Below are 26,110 nucleotides of genomic sequence, written 5' to 3'. Positions count from 1 at the left end.
ATCTAGCTGTTACTTTCCAAGTATCTTTTTTTTTTTTTTTTTTTTTTTTTTTTTTTTTTTTGACAAAGCAGTTAATGTGGTTCTTACCCCAAAATAAATTATTTACAAAATTATGTACAAAAAGGTAGATTTAAAAAATATATGTTTAGCTATTTTTCTTACTATGACTGGAGGCGTTACTAACGAAAGAATGAACAGGAATCAGTTATACCTCTTAAAACTGATATCCACAGCAGTCTCTATACATGCTCATTATAACTTGATGCAAAATTTTAATTTATTATTATAGACCATGTGCAAGATACACATAAAATAGCAACATATCAACAGATGACTGAAAATAAATTGTCTTCCATAATTTCCATTAAGTCTACAAATGTCCTTAAATGACAGAAATTGTTCAGATGAAGAAAGTTTTGTTATATACATATAAAGAAATACATACAATCTTCCATAGATATTCATTCATAGTGAGATTCCCAGACCTGTGCAGTTCTTTAAACGTATGAGCAGAAAATAAAAGTAAACATTTTAAATCCAAATATGTACTTAAAAGAAGTAATGGAGAGACCGGAGTGCATTTCTACCCCTGAGAATGAGCCAGATAGATTTGTTCTATTTAGCCAATAGTTTGGTATGAAAACGTGATCTCACTGAAGTCAACATCAATATGATTGCATCCTTAGCCTTAGTTTTAATTCTTCCTTGAGCATGACATTTTCACTTGCACAGAGAGACAGCATAAGGCTATTGCATCTCTTCAATCTCATTTGGACTTTACCACATTTCCATTTCCCTCCTTACTGAAATAGGATTTAGGAGTGGTTCACCCACGTACGTAAGGATAAGTTTTCTTCTAATAGAGCTCTATTGTAAGAAAAAAATCTTGAATACAATATTTATTTTAATAAACACAAAACACAGTGCTTTTTAATAAAGATAAAATTCAATATTTGAAAACACACCACGTTTTCTACAAACAGACTTTGTCCCTAAGGCCCTGGTATTGCCTTCACTAGTTAGCTGTGCAGAACATTGGGTCTATGACTTTCTTCCTTCTTTTGCTTAATGTATCTATGTCTGCTGATAGAAATACTTCTGAGTCTTTATAACTGAAATAACAACTTCCTCAAAGATGTGTAGATCTGTTGATACATTCTTCCTGAGTATACTTTCAAACCATTCTTCCTGAGTATACTTTCAAACCATGTTATAAGCATATCACCTATACTGATGGTTAGTTATATTTTAAATTGCATTTCAATTTTTTCTTCATATAGGGAAAATGGATTTTAAATTGTAATAAGTGAAGGGAGAAAAATAATTTAAGGCATTTTATGGAGGTAAATTGATACATTACTATATGAAAAAACACTGTTACATAAAGAGGTTTCAGCATGGAAGAGCTGTATTTAGTCATCTAAATTAATTTAAATTTTATAAATTTATTTGATTTCCAGGTCAAATCAAATACAATTATTTGGAGTAATGTCTAGTATAAAAGCTTACTTTAAGAGACATGAGTTATTGTCCACATGTCAGGACTTAGTATCTGTCACATTACATCTACATTTATTTTGTGGCCACCAGGCAGAGCAGGATCCCATTCAGGAAATGTCGTGGTGTAGAATCCATATGTAATAATTTAGAATTGTTTCAACAATATCCTATCATTTGTGAAAAAGGATCAAATTTCAAGCATTTCTTTCTCTGAACAACTATTTGTTCATTGCATCCACAGCGTCTCTGAGCAACTTGTTCCAGGGCTTCACCACCCTCTGAGTGAAGAATTTCCTCCTAACCACAAATTTAAATCACCGTTCTTTTAGTTTAAAACCATTCCCCCATGTCCTACCATTATCTGCCTAAGAAAAAGTTGCTCTCCATATTTTATAAGTTCCCTTTAAGTATTGAAAAGCTGCTATGAGTTTGCCCTGGAGTCTTCTCTTCTTCAAGCTGAAGTTACCTGACAAATTTTCATAGGTCTTAATTAACTACTTCTTGTAGTGGATTCTAAATCTCTAGACCTTTAATCTAGAGAAAATAGTTAAATTTCTTTATATATCTATTCACAGAGTTTGCATTGCTCATCAGTCTACATTAGGTTACATTGGTTTAGACACCAAGGGTGGATTTTGTGCAAGATTACATCTACATATGAGGCAAGTATCTCAGTTGCAGTTATAATCAAAAGGGCTTCCTCATTTGGCCACACACTGGAGTCTAGTGTCATCTAGGGTATACTGCTTGGTGTCCTGTTGCCATTCCAGATTATAATTTCCATCATGTTGCAAATGTGTCATGTATGTCAAAGTGCATCAGATGATATTAGTTGTATATTTTTTGGGGAAAAAAAATGGGACAAAATGAAAATTAATTCTTCTCTAAGGGAAGAATTTTGCCTAAAGTACGTGTGCAAGAAATCAAACACTTGTATTATATTCTCTCCTATAAACTAAACTACAGAAGATAAACAATAAATACACTGAGATGGGGAATACAGTGTATGTAATTAAAACAAATAAACAAACAAACAAAAAACTGTCAGGAAAGATACTAACGTTAATATCTGTGATCATACCAACATTCTTCTCTCCAATTCACAAGGTTGATTCAAAGATACAACTACTGCCACCAGTACATGCACAGAAATCTGATGTTTGGCTTACGAATGGAAAATAGAGTATCTATTTCACCCTTTCACAGAATCACAGAATGGTTGGGGTTGGAAGGGACCTCTGGGTCCATCTGGTCCAACCCTGGCTCAAGCAGGGACAGCCAGAGCAGGCTGCCCAGCACCACATCCAGGCAGCTTTTGAAGTTCTTCAGGAGGGAGATTCCACAACCTTTCTGGGGAACATGTGTCTGTGCTCTGTCACCTGCACAGTAGAGAAGTGCTTCCTGGTCAGAAGGAATCTCCTGTGTATCAGTTTGTGCGCATTGCCTCTTGTCCTGGCAATCAGCACCGCTGAAAAGAGCCTGGCTCTGTTCAGTTCCAATAGTAAGGAGAATACTAATTTGCATCTTTGACAAGCTGGTGTCTCCATAGACAAGTACCTTCACTGCACCTTGTAAGACCTGAATCCCGACCTTTGGTAAAGCACACAAAGCTCCTCCTGGAGAGAAAAATGCCTCATGTCTTGGAGCAGAATTCAGCTCTCAGAACTAAAACAGCTTGCACTCACTTGTTACTTTAATTTTGAAATGTATTTTCAATTGATATCTTGTATAAATTATGAGCTGAGAACAATGTGCTTTATCAAGAAGACAACATTACAGTCACAAAGTGTTATCCAAATGAAAAGCCCCCAAGCAAGCAAGAATGATGAGAACATTATAACTATATTATTGGAGCTCTCGATGACAGACTCTTGCATTGGCTATCACACGCTTACAAAGTATCAGTTTTCATTTGGTCATTGTTATTTAAAGCAGGAGAAGGCTTGCTCTTCTGGCCATCAGTTCCTCCTTTGGATGTCTCCTGGAAGAAAAGCCTTGGCATCCACAGTGACATTAAAATTCGTTTGTATTCATTTCTAAAATTCTGGTTAAGAAGTCCATATATTATTGCATTAAGGCAGCTGTTGAAATAGGCCATGAAGTAGCTTATAATGAATAACCATTCAGGAACTTTTGGTGCCATTTCCAAAGGATCGATGGCTACTGCCAGTCCTATGAAGTTCAGAGGTGCCCAGCAAAAGGCAAAAATCACGAAAACCACAAACATGGTAAGAAAGTTTCTGAAGTCACTTGGCTTCAGTCTCGGCTTTGTTTCTGACTTGACTCGTCTTCTAACTTGAAGCACTAAAACCCAAATTCGAAGGTAGCAGAAACTCACAACAGTGATAGGGACGATGAAATGAATTACCACAACAGCTATTGTATAGTAGGAGCTTGCAGTCTGAACAAATGTGCATGAATAGATGCGTGGATCGTACTTTAAAGAGCCAACAAAAAAATTTGGTACAGTTGCAATTACTGTTAATACCCAGACTAAGGAGACGTAGAGCATTGTGTTCCAGCAGCTATACACTTTATCATAGGCAAAGCTATGACATATATAGCAATATCGGTTTATTGCAATTGCAGTGATGTTGAAAATGGAGCCTATTACACTTAGTCCCATCACAAAGCCACTCACTTTACAGTGCATTTCACCCAAAGTCCATCCATTGTGGAAAATAGCTAAGAGCACCAGTGGGTATGGATACAAGGCCACGACCAGATCAGCCAAAGCCAAGCTCACCACAAATGCGTTACCTAGGGAAAAAAGAAAAATACATAGACATAAGTCTGTAAGCAAGTGTAGTTGTGAACAAGAAAAAAATGTGTTACTTTATTTTGGATATCTGCAATATTAAATTATTGATGATGTCAGCAAACAGCAGCTGTATAGCACCAATAGGTCTGTAGGGGAAATAATTTTGTCATTCAACTTGGACCACCACAGAAATAGCTACGGCAACGGGATGTTTCAGATCTTTTGGTGACTGGACTATACTCTCCTTTCTATTTTGATCTTTAATAAACATAACCATCAATGAGCCATTACATAAGCACGTGCTGAGGTGTTTCGGTATTGCTAACTTTGCAGCTGGATAGAAAAGGAGAAAAAGAAAAAAGTCTAAATTGCTCCAGGTGGGCAGGTTACTATGTCATTCTAACCTATAACTGGAAAACTAACAGGCTTGACAGTTATCAAGGGGAAGAATACATAAAGGCTAAATCTACAGGGATTAGAAGAATGCATTGTTTTAAGTATATCCTGAATTGCTACACAATAAACTGTAATATAGAAATTTTCTGCATGAATGGCCTACCCTGCAGTTATTTTGCCAGTGGATTGACTAAGGAAAAGTGAATTGTCTTCATTATCTCATGTAGAAAGGCATGTTTAATTATATGCACATGGTAAAAATGTGCAATTACAAGAGAAAGAAAGTATTCGAATGCATAGAAGGAGCCTTCAGATCATTTTCTGCTGATTATATTCAAAGAGATTTTAGTGATATGGTTGAAATTTACTGTTTGTCTTTAAATGGTGAGCTGTTAATCAGTTTGAAACTTCTGGATGCTGTACTTAAAGTAACTTTAATAAAACAGTGAGATATTCAACAATGTTCCTGAAAAATCAGGTTCTTACCATGGCAAGTAGTGTCCCCCTTGCTTTCTTGGAAAAATAGTAAATAACTCTCTAAGAATTTCCCAGGAGACAGAAAGGAGTGGTATGAACTTTAGATTCTTGGTAGCATTAAACATATTTCTGGCTCCCAAACTCAATTTTTGCTTCAAATCCTTCACAGCATGAACTGAAGTGCAAAAGACACAACACCTTTTGAAACTGTGTGGGCAACACTATTTTTTGAAAAGAGTAATTAGGTGATTAATCCTACAAATTCTGAGCTTTCTAGTCCTCATCAAACCAGATATTCTCCATACATTTAACTTGAAGCACAGAAATACTGCTGTGGATAAGGAGGCCATTAGCTGGGAGATGGAAAATGCTTTAAAACAGTAATCCCTGTAGGATTACTGTTTTAAAAATGGCAGAATTTCACTTGTATACTGTTTTTTTCCACTCACTTCTGCATCTGTATGTTGTTTAATCAAAATGAAAGAACGGGGAACCCTCTTTCTATCATACAGTTTAGGAAAGGGGTGAGCATCAGAATTTCCACACAAGATAGGGAACTTAATGGAAAACAGGATTATTAATGCATAGCCACAGAAACTCAGCTCATCTCAAGACAGGTGTACAGTTTTAGAAGTTTCCTTGTTATACATTTGGCAGCCTGTCTCTCACTCTCTTTATACTTTCAAGGCCACATAAGTGTTTTCACAGCTACAATTCACTGACATGGTAAACCCTAGCTAGAGCTAATTTAGAGCAAAGCAAATATCTATTAGTTTTTTGATCTGTGAGGAAAGATTGAAAAAAATACAGAAAAAAAACGAGGGGTAGATGATAACAAACTTCAAGTAAGTGAAAAAGGAAGGATGTAATATATTCCCATGTCTGCAGTGAGCACAATCTTCATTTACAACAAAGATGCCTGTCTAGACTTGGACAAAGATATTTTAATGGCATGAAGAAGGTGGTGCTGGAACATCTTGCTTTATGCCTGCTGTTGGAAGTTGTAAGAAAAAGTTAAATAAACAGTTCTCAGCACTGGCCTACTGGCCCAGCTGACCCCTGTTTTGAGCACAGGAAGGATGAAACATGACTTTGAAGGTCTTTTCTAGCCATATGAAAACTATGGTAAAATATAACGCTAACAAAGGAGCAGGGGCATCTTTACCAGCATATACTTACATCACAGCAACAAGGATTACTCTTGCCCTTTTTTCTTACTGTATCTGACAGTAGAAAATAAAGAAGTCAGGAGAAACAAACTTTTTTTTTTCTTTTTTTTTTTTTTCTGTTTTTTATAAGAATGCATGCTAAAATTAATCTATTAAATCCCTCAGGCCTCCTAGCATCACCTAATAGTTAAAATGTAAGTATTCAGTTAAAATCAACTGAGCAAGCCGCTCTTTCAACCATATTTGAAAGGCAAGTGAATTTCTAAATCATGTATGTAGTTTAGAACTTCTTGAAAATTCCATCTACCATGAATAGGGGCAGTTAGCAATGAACTTGTCAAAAATATACCACTTTGCAACATAGAAGAAAGATATTGTAATATGTATAAAGACCTCAAGCAATCTGTCATTTTTACAGCTGTTCACAAGTTTGTGTGTTTTCACTGTGCACCACAAAGTAAGATCAAAAGTGTTTTATTTTTTTATTATTTTTTATTTTTTTTTCTATCTTTCTACATGTTTTACTGCAGAATGAAGTTTAATATTATACTACTGAAATTAATAATCTAAAAAAATAAACAAAAACAAACAAACAAAAAAACTAATTCATAAGAAATGTCATCAACATTTTGGGAAACCAAAGGTCTTAGAGGCCTTTTAAGTGCTTGGAGAAAGTAAATGTTCCTTGGTATACCTAAGAAGCAGCATTTGGAATGACTTTAATGATATTGATAAGTTAATCAGAGGAAACTTTTGGCTATCTTTAACAAAATAGAAACCACAGAGTGCTCATCTAGTTGGAATGATTATTATTGTTTGTTAATTTACCCAGCAGATTAAACTCCTAGATTTCATTTTCATCAGATAGAAGATTATATTTATTTATAAGAAACACATTTGCTCAATGGAATGGAAAGGCCACTTAATTGCAAGAAATAGCCAGTAAGATCTTGACTTTAATGATGCAAATAGGAGTTTCGTCATTTTAAAAAATCACTCCTTGATCATTCCTTGGAAAAGTTCACAGTAATAGATATTCTCAAGAAAATGTTAGACTGACAGACTGTCCAGGCATATCTCTAGTGCTAGCTCACTCTTCAACCCCCTTTTTTTATTAATTTGCTGGACTCTCATAACCTGTCCTCAAAATAATCTGAAAAAGAGAGTTCTGGAAGTCTTCTGATAGCTTTCTAGTTGTGATTGGTGTATAAAGACAGCATCAGGGCACAGTTTGTAGACAGCCTTCTAGTCAAAGGCACAAGGTGTCACTTCATGGACGTGTTGTTTAATCCACCTGTAAGTTACTTATATATAAACACTAAGTGCATACAATATTTTTCTTCTGCTGTTTTTTGAAATGGTCACAAAATACACAAGGTGTGTCTAATCCTTTATTTCATTCCTGTAATTCATTAAAGGGGAAAAATATCTTTTACAGTCTCAATCGGAATTCCAAAGTTTTGCAAGTTATATTCCACTTGCATAAAAAATCCCTCCTCAGTTGTGATATCACCTCTTTCTAATGAAGATCCTGACATGAGGTATGGTATGAAAGTTGCTGGTTGCTTACAATTTTTGTTTCTGACTACCAGAAATGGAAACAAAATGTTATTTCTATAATGTTGAACTCAATGTTATTTCCTTTACTGTTGGTATAAATTATCTGCCTTTTAAGTCTCCTTAATGACTGCTGAAGTTAATGGGAAAATTGCCATAGACTTAAAGGAGTCATTAATCAGACCATTAAAGATAAAATAAATAAAGACCTCTTATTAACAAGAACATGAATCGTTGAAAACATTTGGTCCATATAACAAGAGCAATAGCAATAAAAAAACAATTCCTAGAATTATGCTTGGATGTAAAAGAAAAAAAATATAAATCAAAGTCTAAGCCCCTTTCACAGCTCCCAGAAGTTTTAAAAGAGCAAATTTTATCATCAAACAAGGAGAAATGAGTGTGTTACCCCCGAGGCATGTTAGCCAGGATTCATTACAACAAGTGGCTGATTTGATCTATTGTTTGAGTCTAAACCAACATGGATGGAGATCAAGGAGGCATATGCAAAAATCTGAAGAAAGCAAGCAGTCCTTCAGCCAAAATGACTGTCCCTCCTTAATCTCCCCTTGTATGTAATTAATAATAGAAACTATGTAGCTCTGTTACATGGAATTTCTCTTGTGCATGGTCATCTTTTTAGGTCCAAGCCTAAATACCTTTTCCAGACCCCAATGTGGAAAGCAAAACATGACTCTGGAGGGACTGAAGAACGGGCACCAGGTAGGTAGTCATTTTTGTTTCTGTTTCTAAGATGCTCCCAGTAAATTTGGATCAAACAGCATGCCAGGAGATGTTAGCTGCTCCTGGAGACAGGCTGATGCTGATGCTTCTTACGTCCCAGATGAAGGAAAAGGGAACAGGGACTGAGTGTTAAACCTACACCATGATTTCATTCTCTGTTGTTCATGGGATACTGCAGATACTAACAGCCTTGGATTGGCAAGTGCTGTTCTGGGACATAACCAACCACAGAAGAGAGAGCATTACATGGTTAATATCAAGCAAATTAAACTGGAACTTATAAACAGAACGTGGATGTCTCATCTTCCTCACTGTTTTTTTTTTTTTTTTTCTTTTTCTTTTTCTTTTTTCTCTCTACTTTTGGCTTATTTGATTGGTATTTTTAAATATATTTAAGATCTTGCAGTATATTTTTTAAAGTATTTAAGCACCAGCCTCTTAATCTGTTTAAAATCACCTGTCTTTTTTTTTTTTTCTCACCATGTATTAGGAAGAATAAATTGTAGAATCATAGAAACATTTAGGTTGAAAAAGATCTTCAAGATCACCACGTCCAACCATCAACCCAACCTAACAAGTCCCACCACTAAACCGTGTCCCTTAGTGTCACATCTGCATATCTCTTAAACACCTACAGGGATGGAGATTCTACCACTTCCCTTGGCAGCCTGTTCCAATATCTAAACACTTTTTCCATGAAGAAATTCTTCCTAATATCCAGTACAACCCTCTTGTGATGCAACTTGAGGCCACTGTCTTGTGTCCTATCACTAGTCAGCTATGAAAAGAGACCAACACCCTACTCACTGCAGCCTCCCTTCAGGTAGTTGTAGCGAGTGATAAGATCTTCCTTCAGCCTCCTTTTCTACAGGTTAAACAAACCCAATTCCATCAATCACTCCTCATAACTAAATTTTTAGTCCTTTTTTTTTTTTTTTTTTTTTTTTCTCTGCACACACTCAAGCAACTTAACATCTTTCTTGCAGCGAGGGGTCCAAATCTGAACACAGTACTCAAGATGTAGTCTCAATAGTAACATATACAAGGGGACAATGACCTCTACAGTCCTGCTGGCCGCACTAGTTCTCATGCAGGCCAGAAAACTTGGTCTTCTTACCCACCTGGGTACACTGCTGGGTCATGTTCAGGTGGCTGTCAACCAGCACCAGGCAGCTTTCCAGCCTCTCTTCCCCATGCCCATTCCACTGCATGGGGTTGTGTTAGAGGAAGCACGGCCGAAAGCACGACAGACACCAGTAGAGTCAGATCATGCTTCATTTTATTGCCCGAATAGCCTAACTTTTATAGTGAACTTAACAGGGGCGGACAGTGTTTCACACAAGATTAGTGGTCAAAAGCACTCAGACAAACAACTAGAAGAAAACATCTCCACCTGCAAGAAAACAACCCCCCTTGTGATTAGCAGTCACGTAGACCTTGTCCTTGAAGCCAGCTGCTGGTAACAATATTTTTCTGAATTCCTCAATTGGGCAATGTGGCAATCATTGTCGTGGGAGCTTCTCATAGTTACTCTGGTAGCTTGGTTTGCTCAGCTACAGCAGGCCATGAGATTTTCTAAGGCCTACTCCTGGTTGCTTAAGGCAAGCTCAGATCGAACAATTGTTCCACGGACTCATGTCCAGGCCCTGTATGCCAATTCCCAACAGGGTTGTTGTGCCTCAGAAGCAGCACCCAACACTTACCCTTGTTGGATGTCACACAGCTGGACTCGGACCATTGATTTAGCATATTCAGATCCTTCTGCAGAGCCTCCCTACACTCAAGCAAATCAACAGTGCTGGCTAACTAGGTATCATCCACAAACTTTTGGAGGGTGCACTCAATTCCCTCATCCAGATCACTAATAAAAATATTAAACAAAACTGTTCCCAATACTGAGCCCTTGGGAGCAACACCAGAGACCAGCTGCCAAGTGTACTGAACTGCATTCACAATGACACTTTGAACCTGGCCATTCTGCCAGATCTTAACCCAGTGAACTGTATAATCCTGACTGCCCAATGCAGATGAAACTCCACTCATATCAGTAGGAATGAAGCCAGCAGAAGTGGACACTAGCAGCAGGTGAAATAGTAGATTAAGTTTTTCACAGACTGACATTTGAATTCCCTGTGACAATACAAGTCAATATGGTAATCTTTGATTTACTGAGAAGTGTTAATGTAGTGTAACGTTCAACAAAGTGTTACTAACAGAAGATTTACCATAATGCTTCGAGAAAGTGTCGGACAGGTTTTTATTTTCTTTGAATATAACTTTTTGAAAGCAGTGATGCACTCCTTTGTAGTTTTGTTTCGTGATATCACATTTGTGGGACATACTGCAGATCTAAATGTAATGGGAAGGGACAGGTGATAAGTTTTCACTAGAACTGCAGTATTTTGGAGATTCTGGCAAAACAAACAAATAAAAAAAAAAAAAACATAAACAGGGAATTGTGGCTGGACTTTTGACCAATGGAACGTTCAGCTTATTTCTTTTTAGGAAATGTATGTTCTCTGAAATTGTTTAAAATATTTGGTGACTTTAGTGTATTTGAATTATTTTATGCTATGTGTAAGGGAATTTCTTTAATATTTCTAGGAGTATTATATGCAGAACAGAAGGAGAATATTTACTGTAGGAGTTATCTTTTTCATGTGAAGCTCCCTATGGGCTTTGAGAGAGCTTTCTGTTCAGAAGAAATTCAGGCTTAGATACCTTGAAAGTCAGAAGTTTGTGTTCCCCAGTAGTTTTCACACAAAAGTCTAGAATCTAGACCAAATCGGGTTTAAACCCTAGCCATCCACATTCTGGACAATGCTTTTTCCAATCTGATTTCATGCTGTCATGCAGAATATGAGAAAGGCACTCCTCATTTTCAGATAAAACAATATGAACACCTGACTTTATTTTATTTTAGTGGAGAATGCTCTGTACACTTCTTTTCAAGATGTGCTCCAATGTAAAGAATACAGGATTCACAGGATTAGAAGCTCAGAATGTAAAAGGTAGCTTGAGATTGTAGTTTAGAGACCAGCAGACTGCTGGACTGGGACAAACTGGTCTTCTTGGCTCCACATTTGCAACTGTGAATTGAAGCTGGAAGCTACATTTGAAGGAGTTGAATTTTAGGCCAGTAAGCTATAGGTCTCAATTGCCAACATGGTCATGATGAAAAGAGGCACCTAACTTGAACTGCTGATTAGTATTTCTTGGAGATCATGACTTTGGCATGCTGGGCAGCTAGGTATTAATATAATTCAAGTGAGCAAAGCTTCAGTTTTTTCTGCATGCCCAGACTTCTCCCTGTGGTTAAACTAGTACCTGATCTGAGTAGTTTCTGAGTAGTTTACTAGTGACCTAGATCACTAGTACCTGTTCTGAGTTTGCCATCTGCAGGTTCAAAAAAATATTTATAATGCTGTGCTGTTAAAAATTTAGTAAATGCTTGAGTTTTGTAACCCATAGGTTTGTAATTTTACTAGTCTGTGGTTTCTCTGGTGCAATTATTCAGAACAGGTAGGGACGCTGGTGACTCTCTGTTGCCACCTACTGCACCAGAGCTAGCCAAACCAGAGACAAGAAATTGTACTGCATTAACACTAAAAAAAAAAAAAAAAAAAAAAAAAAAAAAGTTCGTTCTTCCAGAGCAAAAATCTGATCACTACTCAGATAGTACATTTATGGGGTGATAAATATTTTTCTGAGTTTCTGATACTTCCTAAGACTGAATAAACTTTCCTAGTACTGTGTTTTTTTCTGAGAGAAAAGGGAAAGCCAAAGATGCAAGACAGTCTCTTCTAGAGAATCCGCTATTGCCTTAGTGGTTAGAACACTTCAATGGTAGAAGACCCTTTCTTTGTAAAAGGACTTGAGACTATGTCTCCCATAATCCCAAAACAGTGCGTTACTCACCAGCACTGCTGCTCTTCTGGGGTTAGCCTGCATGTCTCTCTCTAGATTATAATCAAGAATTCCACCCTGGAACCACAACACACAGGATATCATTTATACTGTAGAGTGCTCTTCATCACTCTGTGTGAAAGCAAAAAAAAAAAAAAAAAAATCTTATGACTTAACAGGTGGGAAACTGAGATGACAGATGCAGGTACTCTCCCAAAACAGAACTTTGGAAGAACACTCATGGTTCATGAGCCTTTTTCTTCACTAATGGATAATTCCAACTCTATTAGGCACAGCCTGCAAAAAAATGTGTGCCTGTCCAGCATACTGCTCCAAAATGACACCACAGTGGGTTACTGGTACAGAGGAATGGGGCGACAGAAGAATCAGAGCTATTAAGTAAAGTTAGTAGGGTTCAAAGCAGACAGAAGGAGTGGTTGCTGCAATAGGTAGTAAGCTTGTGGAACTCCTTAACAGAGGAACTTGCAAATGCAGAAAGTTTACTTATATTCAAGGGAAGGTTGGAAAAGTACTTGAAAGAGATATAAATCGAAGGTCACTGAACAGATAGAACATACTAGGTTCAGTAAATCCTTTGAGCTGCAAGGAAGCACAAACTGAGAGCATAGAGGGGAAATATTATTATGGTTGTTCTGTTCTTATTTTTTCCCTGAGTATTTGATTACATCTACAATTAAAGAAAATGTATAAGGCTAGGTATGACCCTGGTCTGTATTAATATCCCTACTTTTATGAAGAGGACACTAGGTTTCAGTGACACTCTTTGCTGCTGACAAAGAGTCCAATATGGAAAGCTGTAAAACACTATGGGTGCAATCTAGTCAGACCCTATAAATTGCTAGATAACCTATTTTTGTTAATAATGTACATTTTTTTTTAGTCTTCCAACGCTATGTTGTATTTCATATACAAAAAGTGAAATGCATAGCACTTTTGTGCGTTCTTTTGTTAAAAATAATAATAATAATAAAACAAACCAAAACCCTGAAGCCTAAAACTTGATTCAGATCAAGACTTTTAGTGGTAATTTCCACGAAGATTTAGTCAACTACTCTGCGGGACTCCTAATAAAGGTCAGGTTTTATGGGACTTTGAGAAACCTGCTCTAGTGGAAAGTGTACATGCCCATGGCAGGGGGGTGAAATTAGATGATCTTTAAGGTCCCTTCCAAACCAAACCATTCTATGATTCTATAACTTGCAGTGTGTGACAGATGCACAACCAGTAACAAGCACATGCAAGCTAGTTACAGCTGCAAAAAAAGAAATCAAATCTAAAGTAGTTATTGCTGCTACATATTTTTAGGGGTTCCTGAGTTCAGACATGGTGGGGGATTCTAAGGCAGTCTTGGAATTATTAAAAATGGTATCTGATACACTTCAGTAAACATGATGTCTAGAAACATCTAATATTGGGATCATGCAGGTTGAAAAGTTGCCAATGCTTCTAACATTCTCTGGAGTCCCTTCAGTATGACCTTGTCTTCCTTCCTTCCTTCCTTCCTTCCTTCCTTCCTTCCTTCCTTCCTTCCTTCCTTCCTTCCTTCCTTCCTTCCTTCCTTCCTTCCTTCCTTCCTTCCTTCCTTCCTTCCTTCCTTCCTTCCTTCCTTCCCTTCCTTGTCTCTCTCTTTCTTTCTTTTTAAATCCCTATTTTTTTCTCTCCTGTTTCCTATTTTGACAAAGAAGAAAATCACAGAATCACAGAATCATTCAGGTTGGAAAAGACCTCTGAGATCATCTAGTACTACCTTGAATAGATGACACTTGATTAAAAGAGCCATTATAAACCTTTCAGTAAGGAAAACTCTTACCCTTCTTGTTCTTATATTTTAGAAGGCCCCATCACTGCACATGCATATGGAGTTGAATATCTTCAGAAGATGTTGTCAGTCTGTGCCATCTGCTTCTTTGGAAACAAGGTCTTAAAGTAAAGTACGCTGACATGATTCATCTTATAATGATACTCATAGGTTTGTAAACAACATTTAAACTGATGAGTAAATAAAATGCTTTTATAAAAAGTGATCATATATTCTCTTCTAAAGCATTGGCTGGTTTGTGCTTCAACTCAATTTAAACAAAGTGTATAATGATCACTTCCTGAATTAAGGTCTTTCCTCTGAGATGCTAAAAGTGTTGCAAAAAGACTGGAAATACACTCAGTTTGTTCTGAGCCCATGAGTCATGATATTGATGAGCTAGTTAAGTGAAGGTAGTAGACATAAGCTTATAACCAGAGAATCATTGAAGTTGGAAGAGATCTCTGGAGATCATCTAGTCCAAGCCACCTTCTCAAAGAAAGGTTCCTACAGCAGGTTGTTCAGGGCTCTGTCCAGCCAGGTTTTCACTGTCCCCAGTCATAGATACTCAACAGGCTCTCTGGGTAACCTGCTCCAGTAAGGTACCTGATCCAGGTAGGAGCAGGTATACAGCACATTTACTCTTCTTACTAGGGAATGGGGGGAAGACAAAAAGTATTGATCTACTAAATAGCAGAGGTCACCTAAGAATCTACCATTTATTATATAGGTAGGAAAAAAGACATACTAACAAAGAGATGGAGTTCCTTGGTCAGAATAACAGGTCCTAGTGCAGATTAGAGCAGGTTTTTGAGCATTGTTTTGACTGTGCTTCTTTCCTCGCATTCCTTATGACAGTAAAATCTGAACAGTCTCTGTCTGGATATAAAGGTCTGAGACCAACAGAGAATCTGTACCAGCAAAAATTTACAGACCTGGGAGGCTGGGGGTGGAGTGTGGTGAGGGCTGCACAGAAAACAGGAAGAAGCACCAGATCTGAGCAAAAAGACTTTTGAAAACCAATTCCCACTGGCTTGGGCAGGGCCAGAATTTCTCACCTCATCTAGATATTCAAATGCTAGGTTCAGCATACCCAGTTTGCAGAACCCCTTCACATATGCTACTTTGATCATCTTTGTGCACCATGAATTTGCTGAGGGTACACTCTGCCTCATTTTCTAGGTCATTAATAAAGATATTAGGGTATTTATCTCAGTGAACCACTGGGCACACCAGTAGTGACTTGTCTCCAAATGGATTTTTTGCCACTGATCACAACCCTCTGGGTTCAGTCATTCATTTCAATCCACCTCACTGCCCACTTATCTAACCCCAGCTAGTCTTAAGAATATGTTATCAAAGAATGTCCAAATCTTTACTAAAGTCAAGATAGACAACGTCTAGTGCTCTCTTTTCATTCACCAAGCTAAACATGTATTTGTAGAAGGCTATGAGGATTGGATAAGCATAATTAGGCACTTGTAAATCCAAGCTGGTTACTACCAATCATCTTCTTGTCCATCATATGTATGGAAATGTTTTCCACGATCAGTTAATTTACTATTCATTACCTTAATGCTGAATCAAAAGTGTTACCTTCTTATAGCATCCTGTATTTTTATTGACTGCTTGTCTTCCAAGCATTAATTAAGTCAAACTTTGCTTAGGATACGATATAATTAACCTAAAAAATAACATCCAAGAACAGGAAAATAATTAGAAATGTCACGTGTTCTCATAGGCTGATGCTACCCACAAATCTGTCTTGTACATTATTATTACAAATAAAATTTCTGGAAATGACGCAGAAACAATTTCAACTCTTTGAATAAGTTCTGTTGGCCTCAGTGGTACTGGCAGTGTTTGAGGGTAAAAGAGAATACACAGTCACATTTCTTAGAGTTTCTGAAGTATTTCTCTCTCAGTCTTTGGCAGACTATTTTTATTTACATTTCATGTATGAAGCACAGAGAATTCAAGAGCATTTACTGAAAATAGAAAATATGAAAAACTTTGGTGGAGCTACTACATATTGGATAGTGTAATTATCTGGTGTCTGTAGGAAGGCTTTGGAAAAAGTAATCTGTTTGCTTCAGAATGTATAGAAGTATTAATTGTGTAAGGAGATTGACATCTGGGTTTTGTAAATTTGAAGTCTGTACATAATGGAATTAAGCAATCTTGCACGTAGCTGTGATGTGGGGCTACAGATTTTGAACAGCTTGACATCCAACACTGGGAAATCTATTACCTTCATTTCATACTTATCCAGAAGTTGTTGGGTACTGCTGACTCCTTGTGCAAATCTCTACATCCGATATGGTGGGTGACACCTGCCTTTCTTAGCTCTTGGCTATGTGAGATGGGGTCCTCAAGCCAGAACCCAGAACTGATAACAATCTCAATGAATTAGGCTAAAAATGCCTGCAGTGATGAGTGGCTTTATCTCAGAGCAGTGTAGTAGCAATTACTGTACATTTTACTACATCAGAATGGATTTGCTGAGATTCTTTTGAGAAAATATAGGAATTAACTATACCTGAGAATCTAAAAAAGATGGCTGTTTATTTTTAAAGGACAACATGGAAGGATGTACAAAGGTGTGTTAAAGTTGCAGGCTGCACTGCATTTGCAGATTCAGTCACAGGTGGTTTGTCTAAGTGGAGATAGAAATTCCAGTTAAGGTGCTGTGTGAAACTTTTCCTCTCTAACAATCTACAGTTTGCACTCTGTGCATTCCAGTGGGTAACACCCGACCTCAAATGAGTTTGCTGGAACACTCGATCTTCAACTTAGGTGCACAAGAGTGTTTCAGAACCACAAGTTGTAGTTCACATAAATAACTCCCAGTCGGCACGTAGTGGCTACACCACCTACGTATCTTGCCTGATCTTGAAGTGAAGCATCATGTCCTAATAGAACATTCTCTTATTTGTCAGTAGAAAAGCTGAATAGAGTTGACTACTTGTAAGAACATCCTAAAAAAGAGCCCTAAAGACTACATTGCTGATGAACCTCACCACAGGCAGGATCACAGTGTGACTAGATTAAATAGCTACATTCTTTCTAAACTATGCAGATAACATTCAGTAAAGTAGATTATTTTTACTTTAATGAAAAGGACTGTCCAAGCTATGAGACAGAAGGAAATAAAAATGCCTAGATTGATCAGATAACAATATTCGTATGTGATGACCATAATGTCCTTTTCACTATTTGAACTCAAATTAAATATTGTGTATACTGATATAATTGGAAAAAAAAATAATTGTTTTTAGTATGAGAGGACACTGAGAATTTCAGGCAGGCTTTAAGCAACCTTGGAGATATGAGGATGTCCTTTATAGGTCCCTGTCTTTTATACAGGAATATATTTTACTCTTCAATGTTAGCTCTGAATTTATACTTTGTTAACATAATGATATTTACAAGGCCCATGTATTAAGCAGATATTATTTCTTATTAGCCATACTGCTAACTCCAGCAGCTGCATGTGATTTCCTGACAGCAGGTGTTGCGCTCACTGTGCAAATACAGCAGTCTAACAGAACAGATGAACAGATGTTGTTCTATAGCAGAAAGAATATGATGCTTGTGGAAGTGATGCAATATTGGTATAGTCTTCATATGGGCATTTAAACACTGAAAATTAGCCCAGTTCAAGTCCATAAATAGTGGCTGAAGAAAATTAGTATCTTTGTGAGAATTGGTATGTTTTTTCTCCAGACATAGTGTAAGCAGAATTTATTAGACAGTATAATCAAACATCTCTATAAATAATAAATAATTAAGAAAGAATCCCAGCAGTCCAGATACCAGCAATCAATAATGCCGTTCAATGAATGTGTTTAAGCTAACGTCATCACTTGTCATACCGAGACATGACTGTTCCATACTCAGCTGCAATGTCAGGAAAACATTGACCGATACAGCTCATTCGCTACCAGTATCGAGGCCAGCAGGACTCCAGAGCTGCCAAAGTAGCTACTCTCGTTAAAGAGCACAATGAAGCTGCACCCACGGTGATTTAGACATATTTTTGTTAGCTTTTGCTGGAAATCTGTTTCATGCCCATATGAAGGTGGAAGTTTAAGACCAGAGCAACTGCTCAGACTGATTTTTAGAAAGATGTATGCTACCGTAGCCTTTCTTCCTCTCCACAAAGGAGAAAAAGGTTTCATTTTATCAGCTCCGGATAATATGGCTGTTCTCATAGGTATTCTTGGGAATAAATTAATGTATTTGACACTCTAAAGCTAGGTACCAGTACTTCCTTCTAAATGATAATTTAGAAGAAGTTAAAATCTGGAGCATATCTAAAGATAATGTTACTCAGAATAAGTCTGAGTTGGAGTAGGAGTAGGATTTACTCCTAGAGGCAGAGCATGGTTTGTCACTGATTTAATGAATTGACTATAGTCTCCCATAGCAACCTCATATAATAGTTCAAGCCACCTGGTAAATATATGTCTCCTAGGAATACTTGAAAAATTATGGCCTTTTAACTTCAGCTGTGCTGGCTCTCTGTGAGTAGATTTGGTCTCTTAGCTCACTGGTTGGTTGTGTCAAAGAGCACCATAAATCCTTGAAGATCTTCTGCTGGTCCAACGAAGAACAGAGCTTTACTGCAGAGAGGTCACGCCTCATGCAGTCAGTGAGTCTTGAGAAGGAAAAGCCTGTCCAGAGTCCAGGAGAGAGCTGGCTGCACAGGGAGTGCTGCTAAGAGACATAGGAATTTGCATTCTCAGCTGCCAAGAGGTCTTTCTAATTTCTTATCCCTGAGAATATGTTTGCACTGTATGTTTCAGGGAGATTAAAGCAAGCTTACTCATACTGAATTGATACTAAAAAAAAAAAAAAAAGGCTGTGTGACTGTATTACAGCTGGATCTATGGAGAGCCTGGTTATGGTACTGCATGCAAAGCATCACGCTTACATCATCATTTGGCTTTCCTTTAGCTCAAAGCATGAGCAGCGTAAGCTTGTGCCAACTGAAACACACAGTGTAAATATATCCTTAGATTCTTCTCCTACAGGTTCAAGTAAACCATTACATTTCCCCAGTCCAACTAGATGCTTATCATTCTCTTTCCTCTAACGATAAGAACACCAATAGCTCTATTTACCCAGTAGAATAAAACTTGACATTTTTTTCTAAAATAGAAGTATCTTGGAGTTGATCTTGGTGATATGTTTCCTATTTGTTTATCAAGAAATAGACTACTTTCTGTACAGGATTAAAAAAAATAATAAAATATTTGGAGCTCTCATCTAATATGGTATTGCCAGGTACTTTGAAGGAAGACACAAAATACACTACAGTTGTACAATAACCTACTTCAGATTAGAATTTTATTCTAATCCTTAGGTGTTAGGATTTGGTTTAAATCTATCAGTAACACATTTTGTACTTTCTCCATTTTTTTTTTTTTTTTTGTAGCATTAGCTGCTTTGACTTTGTTGGATATTTGAAAATATCCAACAAAACTCCTTCTGTTAAAAAATAAACCAACAAACAAACAACAACACACATTTGGATAAATAAAACAAGATATTTAAGAAAGAGAAGTCAACTGTTTTGAGGACCTGAGGGACTTGAATGTGGAGGAAGCTTGGCATTTCTTCATATTGGAGATACAAATAAATAAATACCTGGAACTTGCATCCAAAACAAGGAAAAATATAAGGAAAAGTTCCATATCTAGATGCAGGAAAAGTTTTCTCAGCAAAGACACCATGGACAAGAAAAGAGGCTAGATGGAACTGAAAGATATTTCCACCAAAGAAAACTTCTAGAGAGAATAATATGGATAAAGTGGGAACTGGCAAAAACCTAAACTCAATTGGCTTTGCAGAGACTTGTAATGAAGTGCCCACTCACCACACATAAAAGGAAGGAGGAGAAAGGAGTTACCGGGGGAGAAAGAATCTGAACAGAGACTTAAAATCAACTCAAACCAGCGGCTGGTCTGAAGAGAGATTTTGCTACAGTTTATAAAAAGGACAGTAATGGTGAGCTTAGGGACAAGGCAGTCTGTCAGGTGAGGAGTTATCATACATGCAATAAAGCAAAAGTGTCTGCAGGTCAGAAAGATTGATTATACTTGATAGCAATAATTTTTTATTGTCCTTTATCTTAGAGGTGGTGTCATGGGCTCTGACAGGACAGAGCTACTTGTGGGATGTTTGAAAATGGGATGAAAGTGCTCTCTTGTTCTCCTTTCTGGTCGGGAAGTCCTGATTTCTGCCAGCCTGTGGCAGAGAGCTTTGTTCTGCATGCACCCTCACAGCAGCTTTGCCATGGTTCCCCTGCAGCTGTGATGCTCCCACACTTTAGTACCCATCTCCCCCTTCCTTCCCTGGTGCTGGTTCAGTTGCTGTTCCATTTTGCATGAATGGTCCTTGCAATAAGTTAGGTAAACAATTATCAGGGAGTAATGAAAAACTTATTAATACTTGTAAAACTTTATTAATAAAATACTACTAATCCCCCTGGAAGATCCATTTGCTGATCATATCCTATGTGGTACCATGGCACCTGAATTAGGTGGGGAATTAGCTGGAGAGGATGAATGGATTGAGAAATCTTTGGGCTTTTTAATCTCTGGACTTTAACTGCAGACAAGGCTATAAAAACAACATTTGGAAGGGAAGAAGAAACAAAGATGCAGGTAAAGGCTAATGGTATAAATTTCAATGTGAATTTATAAAAAGAGGCAGTACAAAGTAATCTGATCATCTTTACTTAATAAAAGCTGGACTTTCTGTACCTGGAAAACTGCTCTAAACTGATCTAGCTTTGGAAGCATATTTGCCATGGTACCACACATTCTGCTGCTACCACTGCCTGGACAGTGATGAAAGAAAATTGCTGGACCAGAGGGAGATAACCTACATTAGACTAACTTTACTTCAGAAAAGTTAGGTCACTGAACAGAGAGAGAATGGATGAATTTCTATTGTAACACAAAGTTTGGACCCCACATTGCTATAGAGAATTGTCAATATATTTTTTTTTCCTTGAGGATTAAAAGAGTAGAAAGTGGATAGAGTATAATAGTATGAGGTCAGGTAAGAAATTGTGGGGACTGAAAATACATAAGAAAAAGAAAACCTGTATTAGCAAGTTACTGCACCAAGAAGACTTATCTATATGATGCTATCACATAAAACAGGTATCAAGACATACCATGTCTATTCTGTCCACCCAGGGAAGGACAGAACAGAATAAGATGTCAATATTATTTCAGTGAAAGTATTGGTGGTACTTCGTCTTTGTTATTTTTATCGGTTCTGTCCTCTCTTGTTCAATAAAGATAAATTCAGCTTGTATAGGTGAATTGAAATGTATGAGACAATCAGGGAAATGAAGAGTGTATAAAGGAAAGTAAAAGCATTTGGCTAGTTTACTGTAGAAAAACAAAGGCTGAGAGAGAAATAGTTGTTTGTTTTCTATTAATATGGCATAAAAGTTCTCAATAGGGAGAGAAATAATATATCCAAGTTAAACGACAATTTTAGTTCCACAAATAAAGCCCACTATAAATTAGCAACTAATAAGCAAAAACTTAAAACTATATTAAAAAAAAAAAAAAGCTTGAACCACAGAATTATTATAATGTGATAAGATGATAAAAGAGCTTTATTTTAAGTGTTGGGTTCAATGAACTTTTGAGAACATTGAAGTCATGTTCCCATGAATTCCTCAGTATTGAGTAGCTTCAAGGCTAGAGATCCTGAATGTGAGAAAGAACGTGAAGGCTGGCTGGCCATACACACAGTCCTAGGAAAAATAAATCTACAGATCCAGGATCCAAGAAGTCAGGAATACAAAAGTTCTGCTTAGTGTGGTCCTACCTGAAACCATCATAAGTTGATTTCATCAGTTGAAGTGGATATCTACACCGAGATATTCTGTCTTCATTCTCATTCTATTTAGTGGAGATTAATGAACAATGTTGTGGGCTGAATCATGTTGTCCAAACAGATGTCAAAAAATAACATGCCTGAACTGTGCACTAAAAATTATGTTTCCGCTCCCATGATTATAAGGGGATGCTAAAGGAAGAAGCTCAGAAACAGGTATCTCCACTGTAGTCTTCTAAAGTTAGGTAAGATAAATTCCTTCCCAGCAGACAGCTGTCCTCTATCCCATTGCACAGGAATAATAATAGGAAAGGCATACAGTAGGGAAAGAGAACTGGTGTAGTCAAATATATGAAGAATAACTGGAAACAGGGTATAACAGTGGAAAAAACTATATTACAGACAGAAACATGGAGTGAAGAATACAGAGAGGGAAACAGACAGGAAGAAGAGTACAACATTTGGTTATATTACAAAACATTTTTATTTGGTATAAAGACAAGTACAAAATTATAATTACATATGTAAAAATGTTTCATTTCATGCAGATGTCTATGCATATGAGTAACATGTCCAACTCTAACAGCCACACACACATACACAGTCATTATTTAATCAAACGTGCAAATGTAGCTGTGTTCATATGGGTGGGAACAAAACCCCATGAATTTTAATTTATTTTCCATGGTAAGATCATCTTGCCATTGAAAAGAAATCAGTCCTATTGCACTGTGTTAGTTATATATAGAAAGGAAAATAGTGGAGGAAGAGAGTAAAGAGGGCTGACACAATGCACTAGAAATATCACTTTCTGCTAATGCATTCTTTGGCAGTGCACCAAGATTAATAAATATTAGTTCCCAGGTCTGCATAATTATTTGAAATTATATTGGTGTTAATGTGCCTAATTCTCACCTCACTGTTTTCTGCTGGCTTTAAGGCCACTAAAATACAAATGGTTTGCTTTATCTCCCTCCCATAGGAGATGCCTGGTCAGTTCCTACTTCCTGAATTGCATCCAGTTAGGCTGTTTCCCAAGCCCATAATGTTCTATAGCTATGCCTATACAAGCGTGTCCTGAAACTCTTAAAATCATCTCATGATTTTGAACTTGAAACACCTTCAGAACACTTGACCATCCAGCTTGATTGTTCAGCACAGGTGAACTTTAGCACTTGAAAAGTTTAGCACTTTAAAAGCTGCTTCCAATTAGGCATACTTAAATGAAGACACCCAAAATCAATAGTCTCTTTTGAAAATTCAGTACACAATGTCAAATAGAAAGACAGGCTAATTTATTTAATCTCTCTGATATACAAGGTTTTATTTAATTTTCTAGGGTTTTTACCAAGTTATTTTCCCTCTAAAATTAGAAATGATAAAAGCAATAATTTCTATAAAATTGGTCACTTTTAGAGATCAGAAATTGCTCAGCCTCTCACAAGCAGGCTGGGTGCAGTTATGTAAGACAAGCATGTTGATTCATACCAATTATGCTGTGTGTTACTTAGAAGAGCCTGCACAAGTTCTCCCCTCCCCCTCCGAAAACATTGAGATGTGGGAAAGAGGCTTCTGCATGATATGAAATGATCTTCCTGTTGTAAGGCTGGCAAAATTCCCGCTGCTTAAGGAGTGAATGAGCAATCTCTACAAACTTCAGTTCTACCCATTCTCCATTTCTCGCCTACTGAGCATAATACTTACCAACAGAAAGGGTAGTGGGTCATTTTATTTCACTCCATCCTCATGTCTCATGTTATATAACAGCATTAAAATAGATTTGCTTTTGACCATGCTTTGATTTTAAGGGGAGTGATGTATAATTAAATTGTCTGCAATTATCAGGTTTCTTTGGAAATCCTAGAAGAGAATAGTGTTGATAAGTCCTGGAAGTATGATAAAGCCCTGATTTGCTTTCTGAAGGGAAGATTATTATCTGTACTACAGAAGCAGGCAGAGCTGCCTGATTTATTTCTTATAGAACATTGGCTTAATTGAAGTTCCATACTCTCATACCTACCTAAAAATCTCTCTCATTAACTTCTTCAAAGAATCAGGTGTTCATGGTGCTTCTCCTTGTTTCTGCAGTCATCCAGACCCTCTCTCCCCTATCACAATCATTACACTAGCTTCACCTGTTTGCTCACTGATACTGCTTCCTACAAGTCTAACCCCCTGCACATCATTTTCCCCTCACCATTTCATTTTCTCCCACATACTCTTGCTAGTGCTAACACATTGTTTCTGGTCTGCTCAGAAAGGAGCAACTCTAAGTCCACCTGTGGGCCATTCTTCTTTCCTTGTCTGAGACCAAGGGCTCCCAAGCACTGTCTTAGATCTCCACCATCTCCCCATTCCCCCATCACTCCACCTGCAGCCCCTTATAACTCTCTACCACTCTGCTCCCTCCTTATGAATTTCTCTCTGGAAAGACCTCTGAACATTTACCAAACTTCTTTCAGCTTTATCCCCAAGACCCATCTCCCCATCTCTCCCTGATGGCAAATTAAAAGCTGGCCGTTTATTTAAGGTATTTAACTTCATGAAGATTACACAGAAGGGATTCCCTGATGTTTTTCATGGTACTTATCAAAGATGAAGAGATGGTTGTGATAGGGTCAAGTGACATCACATGAGGGATGATCCCAGAAGTAGTTCAATTAGTGTGTATTTGAATTAGGTAATAAGGCCATGTCTTATTTCAAGAGTCTTAGGATGCCATGGAGCACACTGATCATTCTTGAACCTTATTCTCCCAGGCAAACTCTCCCAGTTCAACCCTCCCTCTGCTGAGCTTTGAGCAAATGAAGCTGTTCCAAAAGTCCCTCTTCTGCTCCCCCTCCCTGCCAGGATTTGATGCCAGGGACCAGCCTCCCTCTCCAGCAAGAGCATGAGCACACAATCCTGCTTAGCAGGTGCTCTAGTCACACTGTACTCTGGAGGAATTGGAACCCACTAAAAAAAGAACCGGGAAATTCAAGCCCCCAGTGCCTCCTCCCTTCCGTAAGGAAGCACCCGGTTGTTTAATTAGGTGTGAAGTTGAACAGATACAATGCAGAGCCCCCGTGCACCTGACTTTGCTCAGGCAAGGTTTTGTCACCCAGACCTGCACGCCCATCATGAAACAAGGTCTTTAGGACCTGAAACAGCAGACAGCAGCTGCTTGGTGCTATGAGACCTTGGGCAGGGACAGGGGACAGAATCCCTACCCCACTAGCACCGGGCAGGTGGGTGAACCTGACAAAATAAGGCGGTGGAGGGAAGCAGAAAGTTCAGCACTTAAAACACACGGAACCACATTTCAGAGTATACACACACACAAAAACTATAGACACGAGTGAGAAGAAAGCCACTTTATTTCTGGTTGCAGGGCACTGGGTGAGCAGCCGAGAGGATGGTGTCCCAAGGATGCTGTGAGCTCCCACACCTCACAGCCACGCTTTAACCAACTTCTTTCTTCCTCCCAGACTTTCGGGCACTCTTAGCTTCTGGTATTTTAATATTTTAGCTCCACGAAGACTACATAACGCCTCATTAAAAGCCGCTTAATGACCTGCAACGCCTCCTTAAGTGCCAGGGCACAGCACAGCTGGGCAGGGCTGAGCTCCCTGCGCACGCTGTTTGCCCCGATAGAGGGGAGGCTTTGGGGACCCCTGGGCTCCCGCTGCCCTCTGCCGGGGGCTCGACCCCTTCCTTACCTGAGTTCCTGAGCTTGCGGTTCTTGAAGACGGAGACGATGACCAGCAGGTTGCCCAAGATGTCCACCACCGTGGTGAAGATCAGCACGCTGGAGAGAGCCGACACCACCCAGGCGGGCCGCGGGGAGCCCGCCGCCTCCTCCTCCCGTTCGGCCGAGCCGAAGCGACCCCTCCCGCCCGGGTCGCAGCAGTTCCTCAGGGAGCCATTCTCCAGCAT

General features: G+C 38.1%; 1 protein-coding gene across 1 annotated transcript; it reads right to left on the bottom strand.

Annotated features, from left to right (window-relative positions):
- Positions 1-60: 60 nt before the first annotated feature.
- Positions 61-26,110, bottom strand: MTNR1B (melatonin receptor 1B; the record flags this gene model as incomplete). Its single annotated transcript, XM_084512377.1, has 2 exons — positions 61-4,260; positions 25,894-26,110. 2 exons carry the CDS (start codon positions 26,108-26,110, stop codon positions 3,392-3,394), a joined length of 1,086 nt encoding a protein of 361 aa, XP_084368503.1. The 3' UTR covers positions 61-3,391.

Source organism: Aythya ferina (assembly GCF_964211825.1).
Source record: "Aythya ferina genome assembly, chromosome: 1".
Taxonomy (NCBI): Eukaryota; Metazoa; Chordata; class Aves; order Anseriformes; family Anatidae; genus Aythya; species Aythya ferina.
The sequence above is the reverse complement of the archived record's forward strand: the minus strand, read 5'-3'. Positions and strand labels throughout refer to the sequence as shown.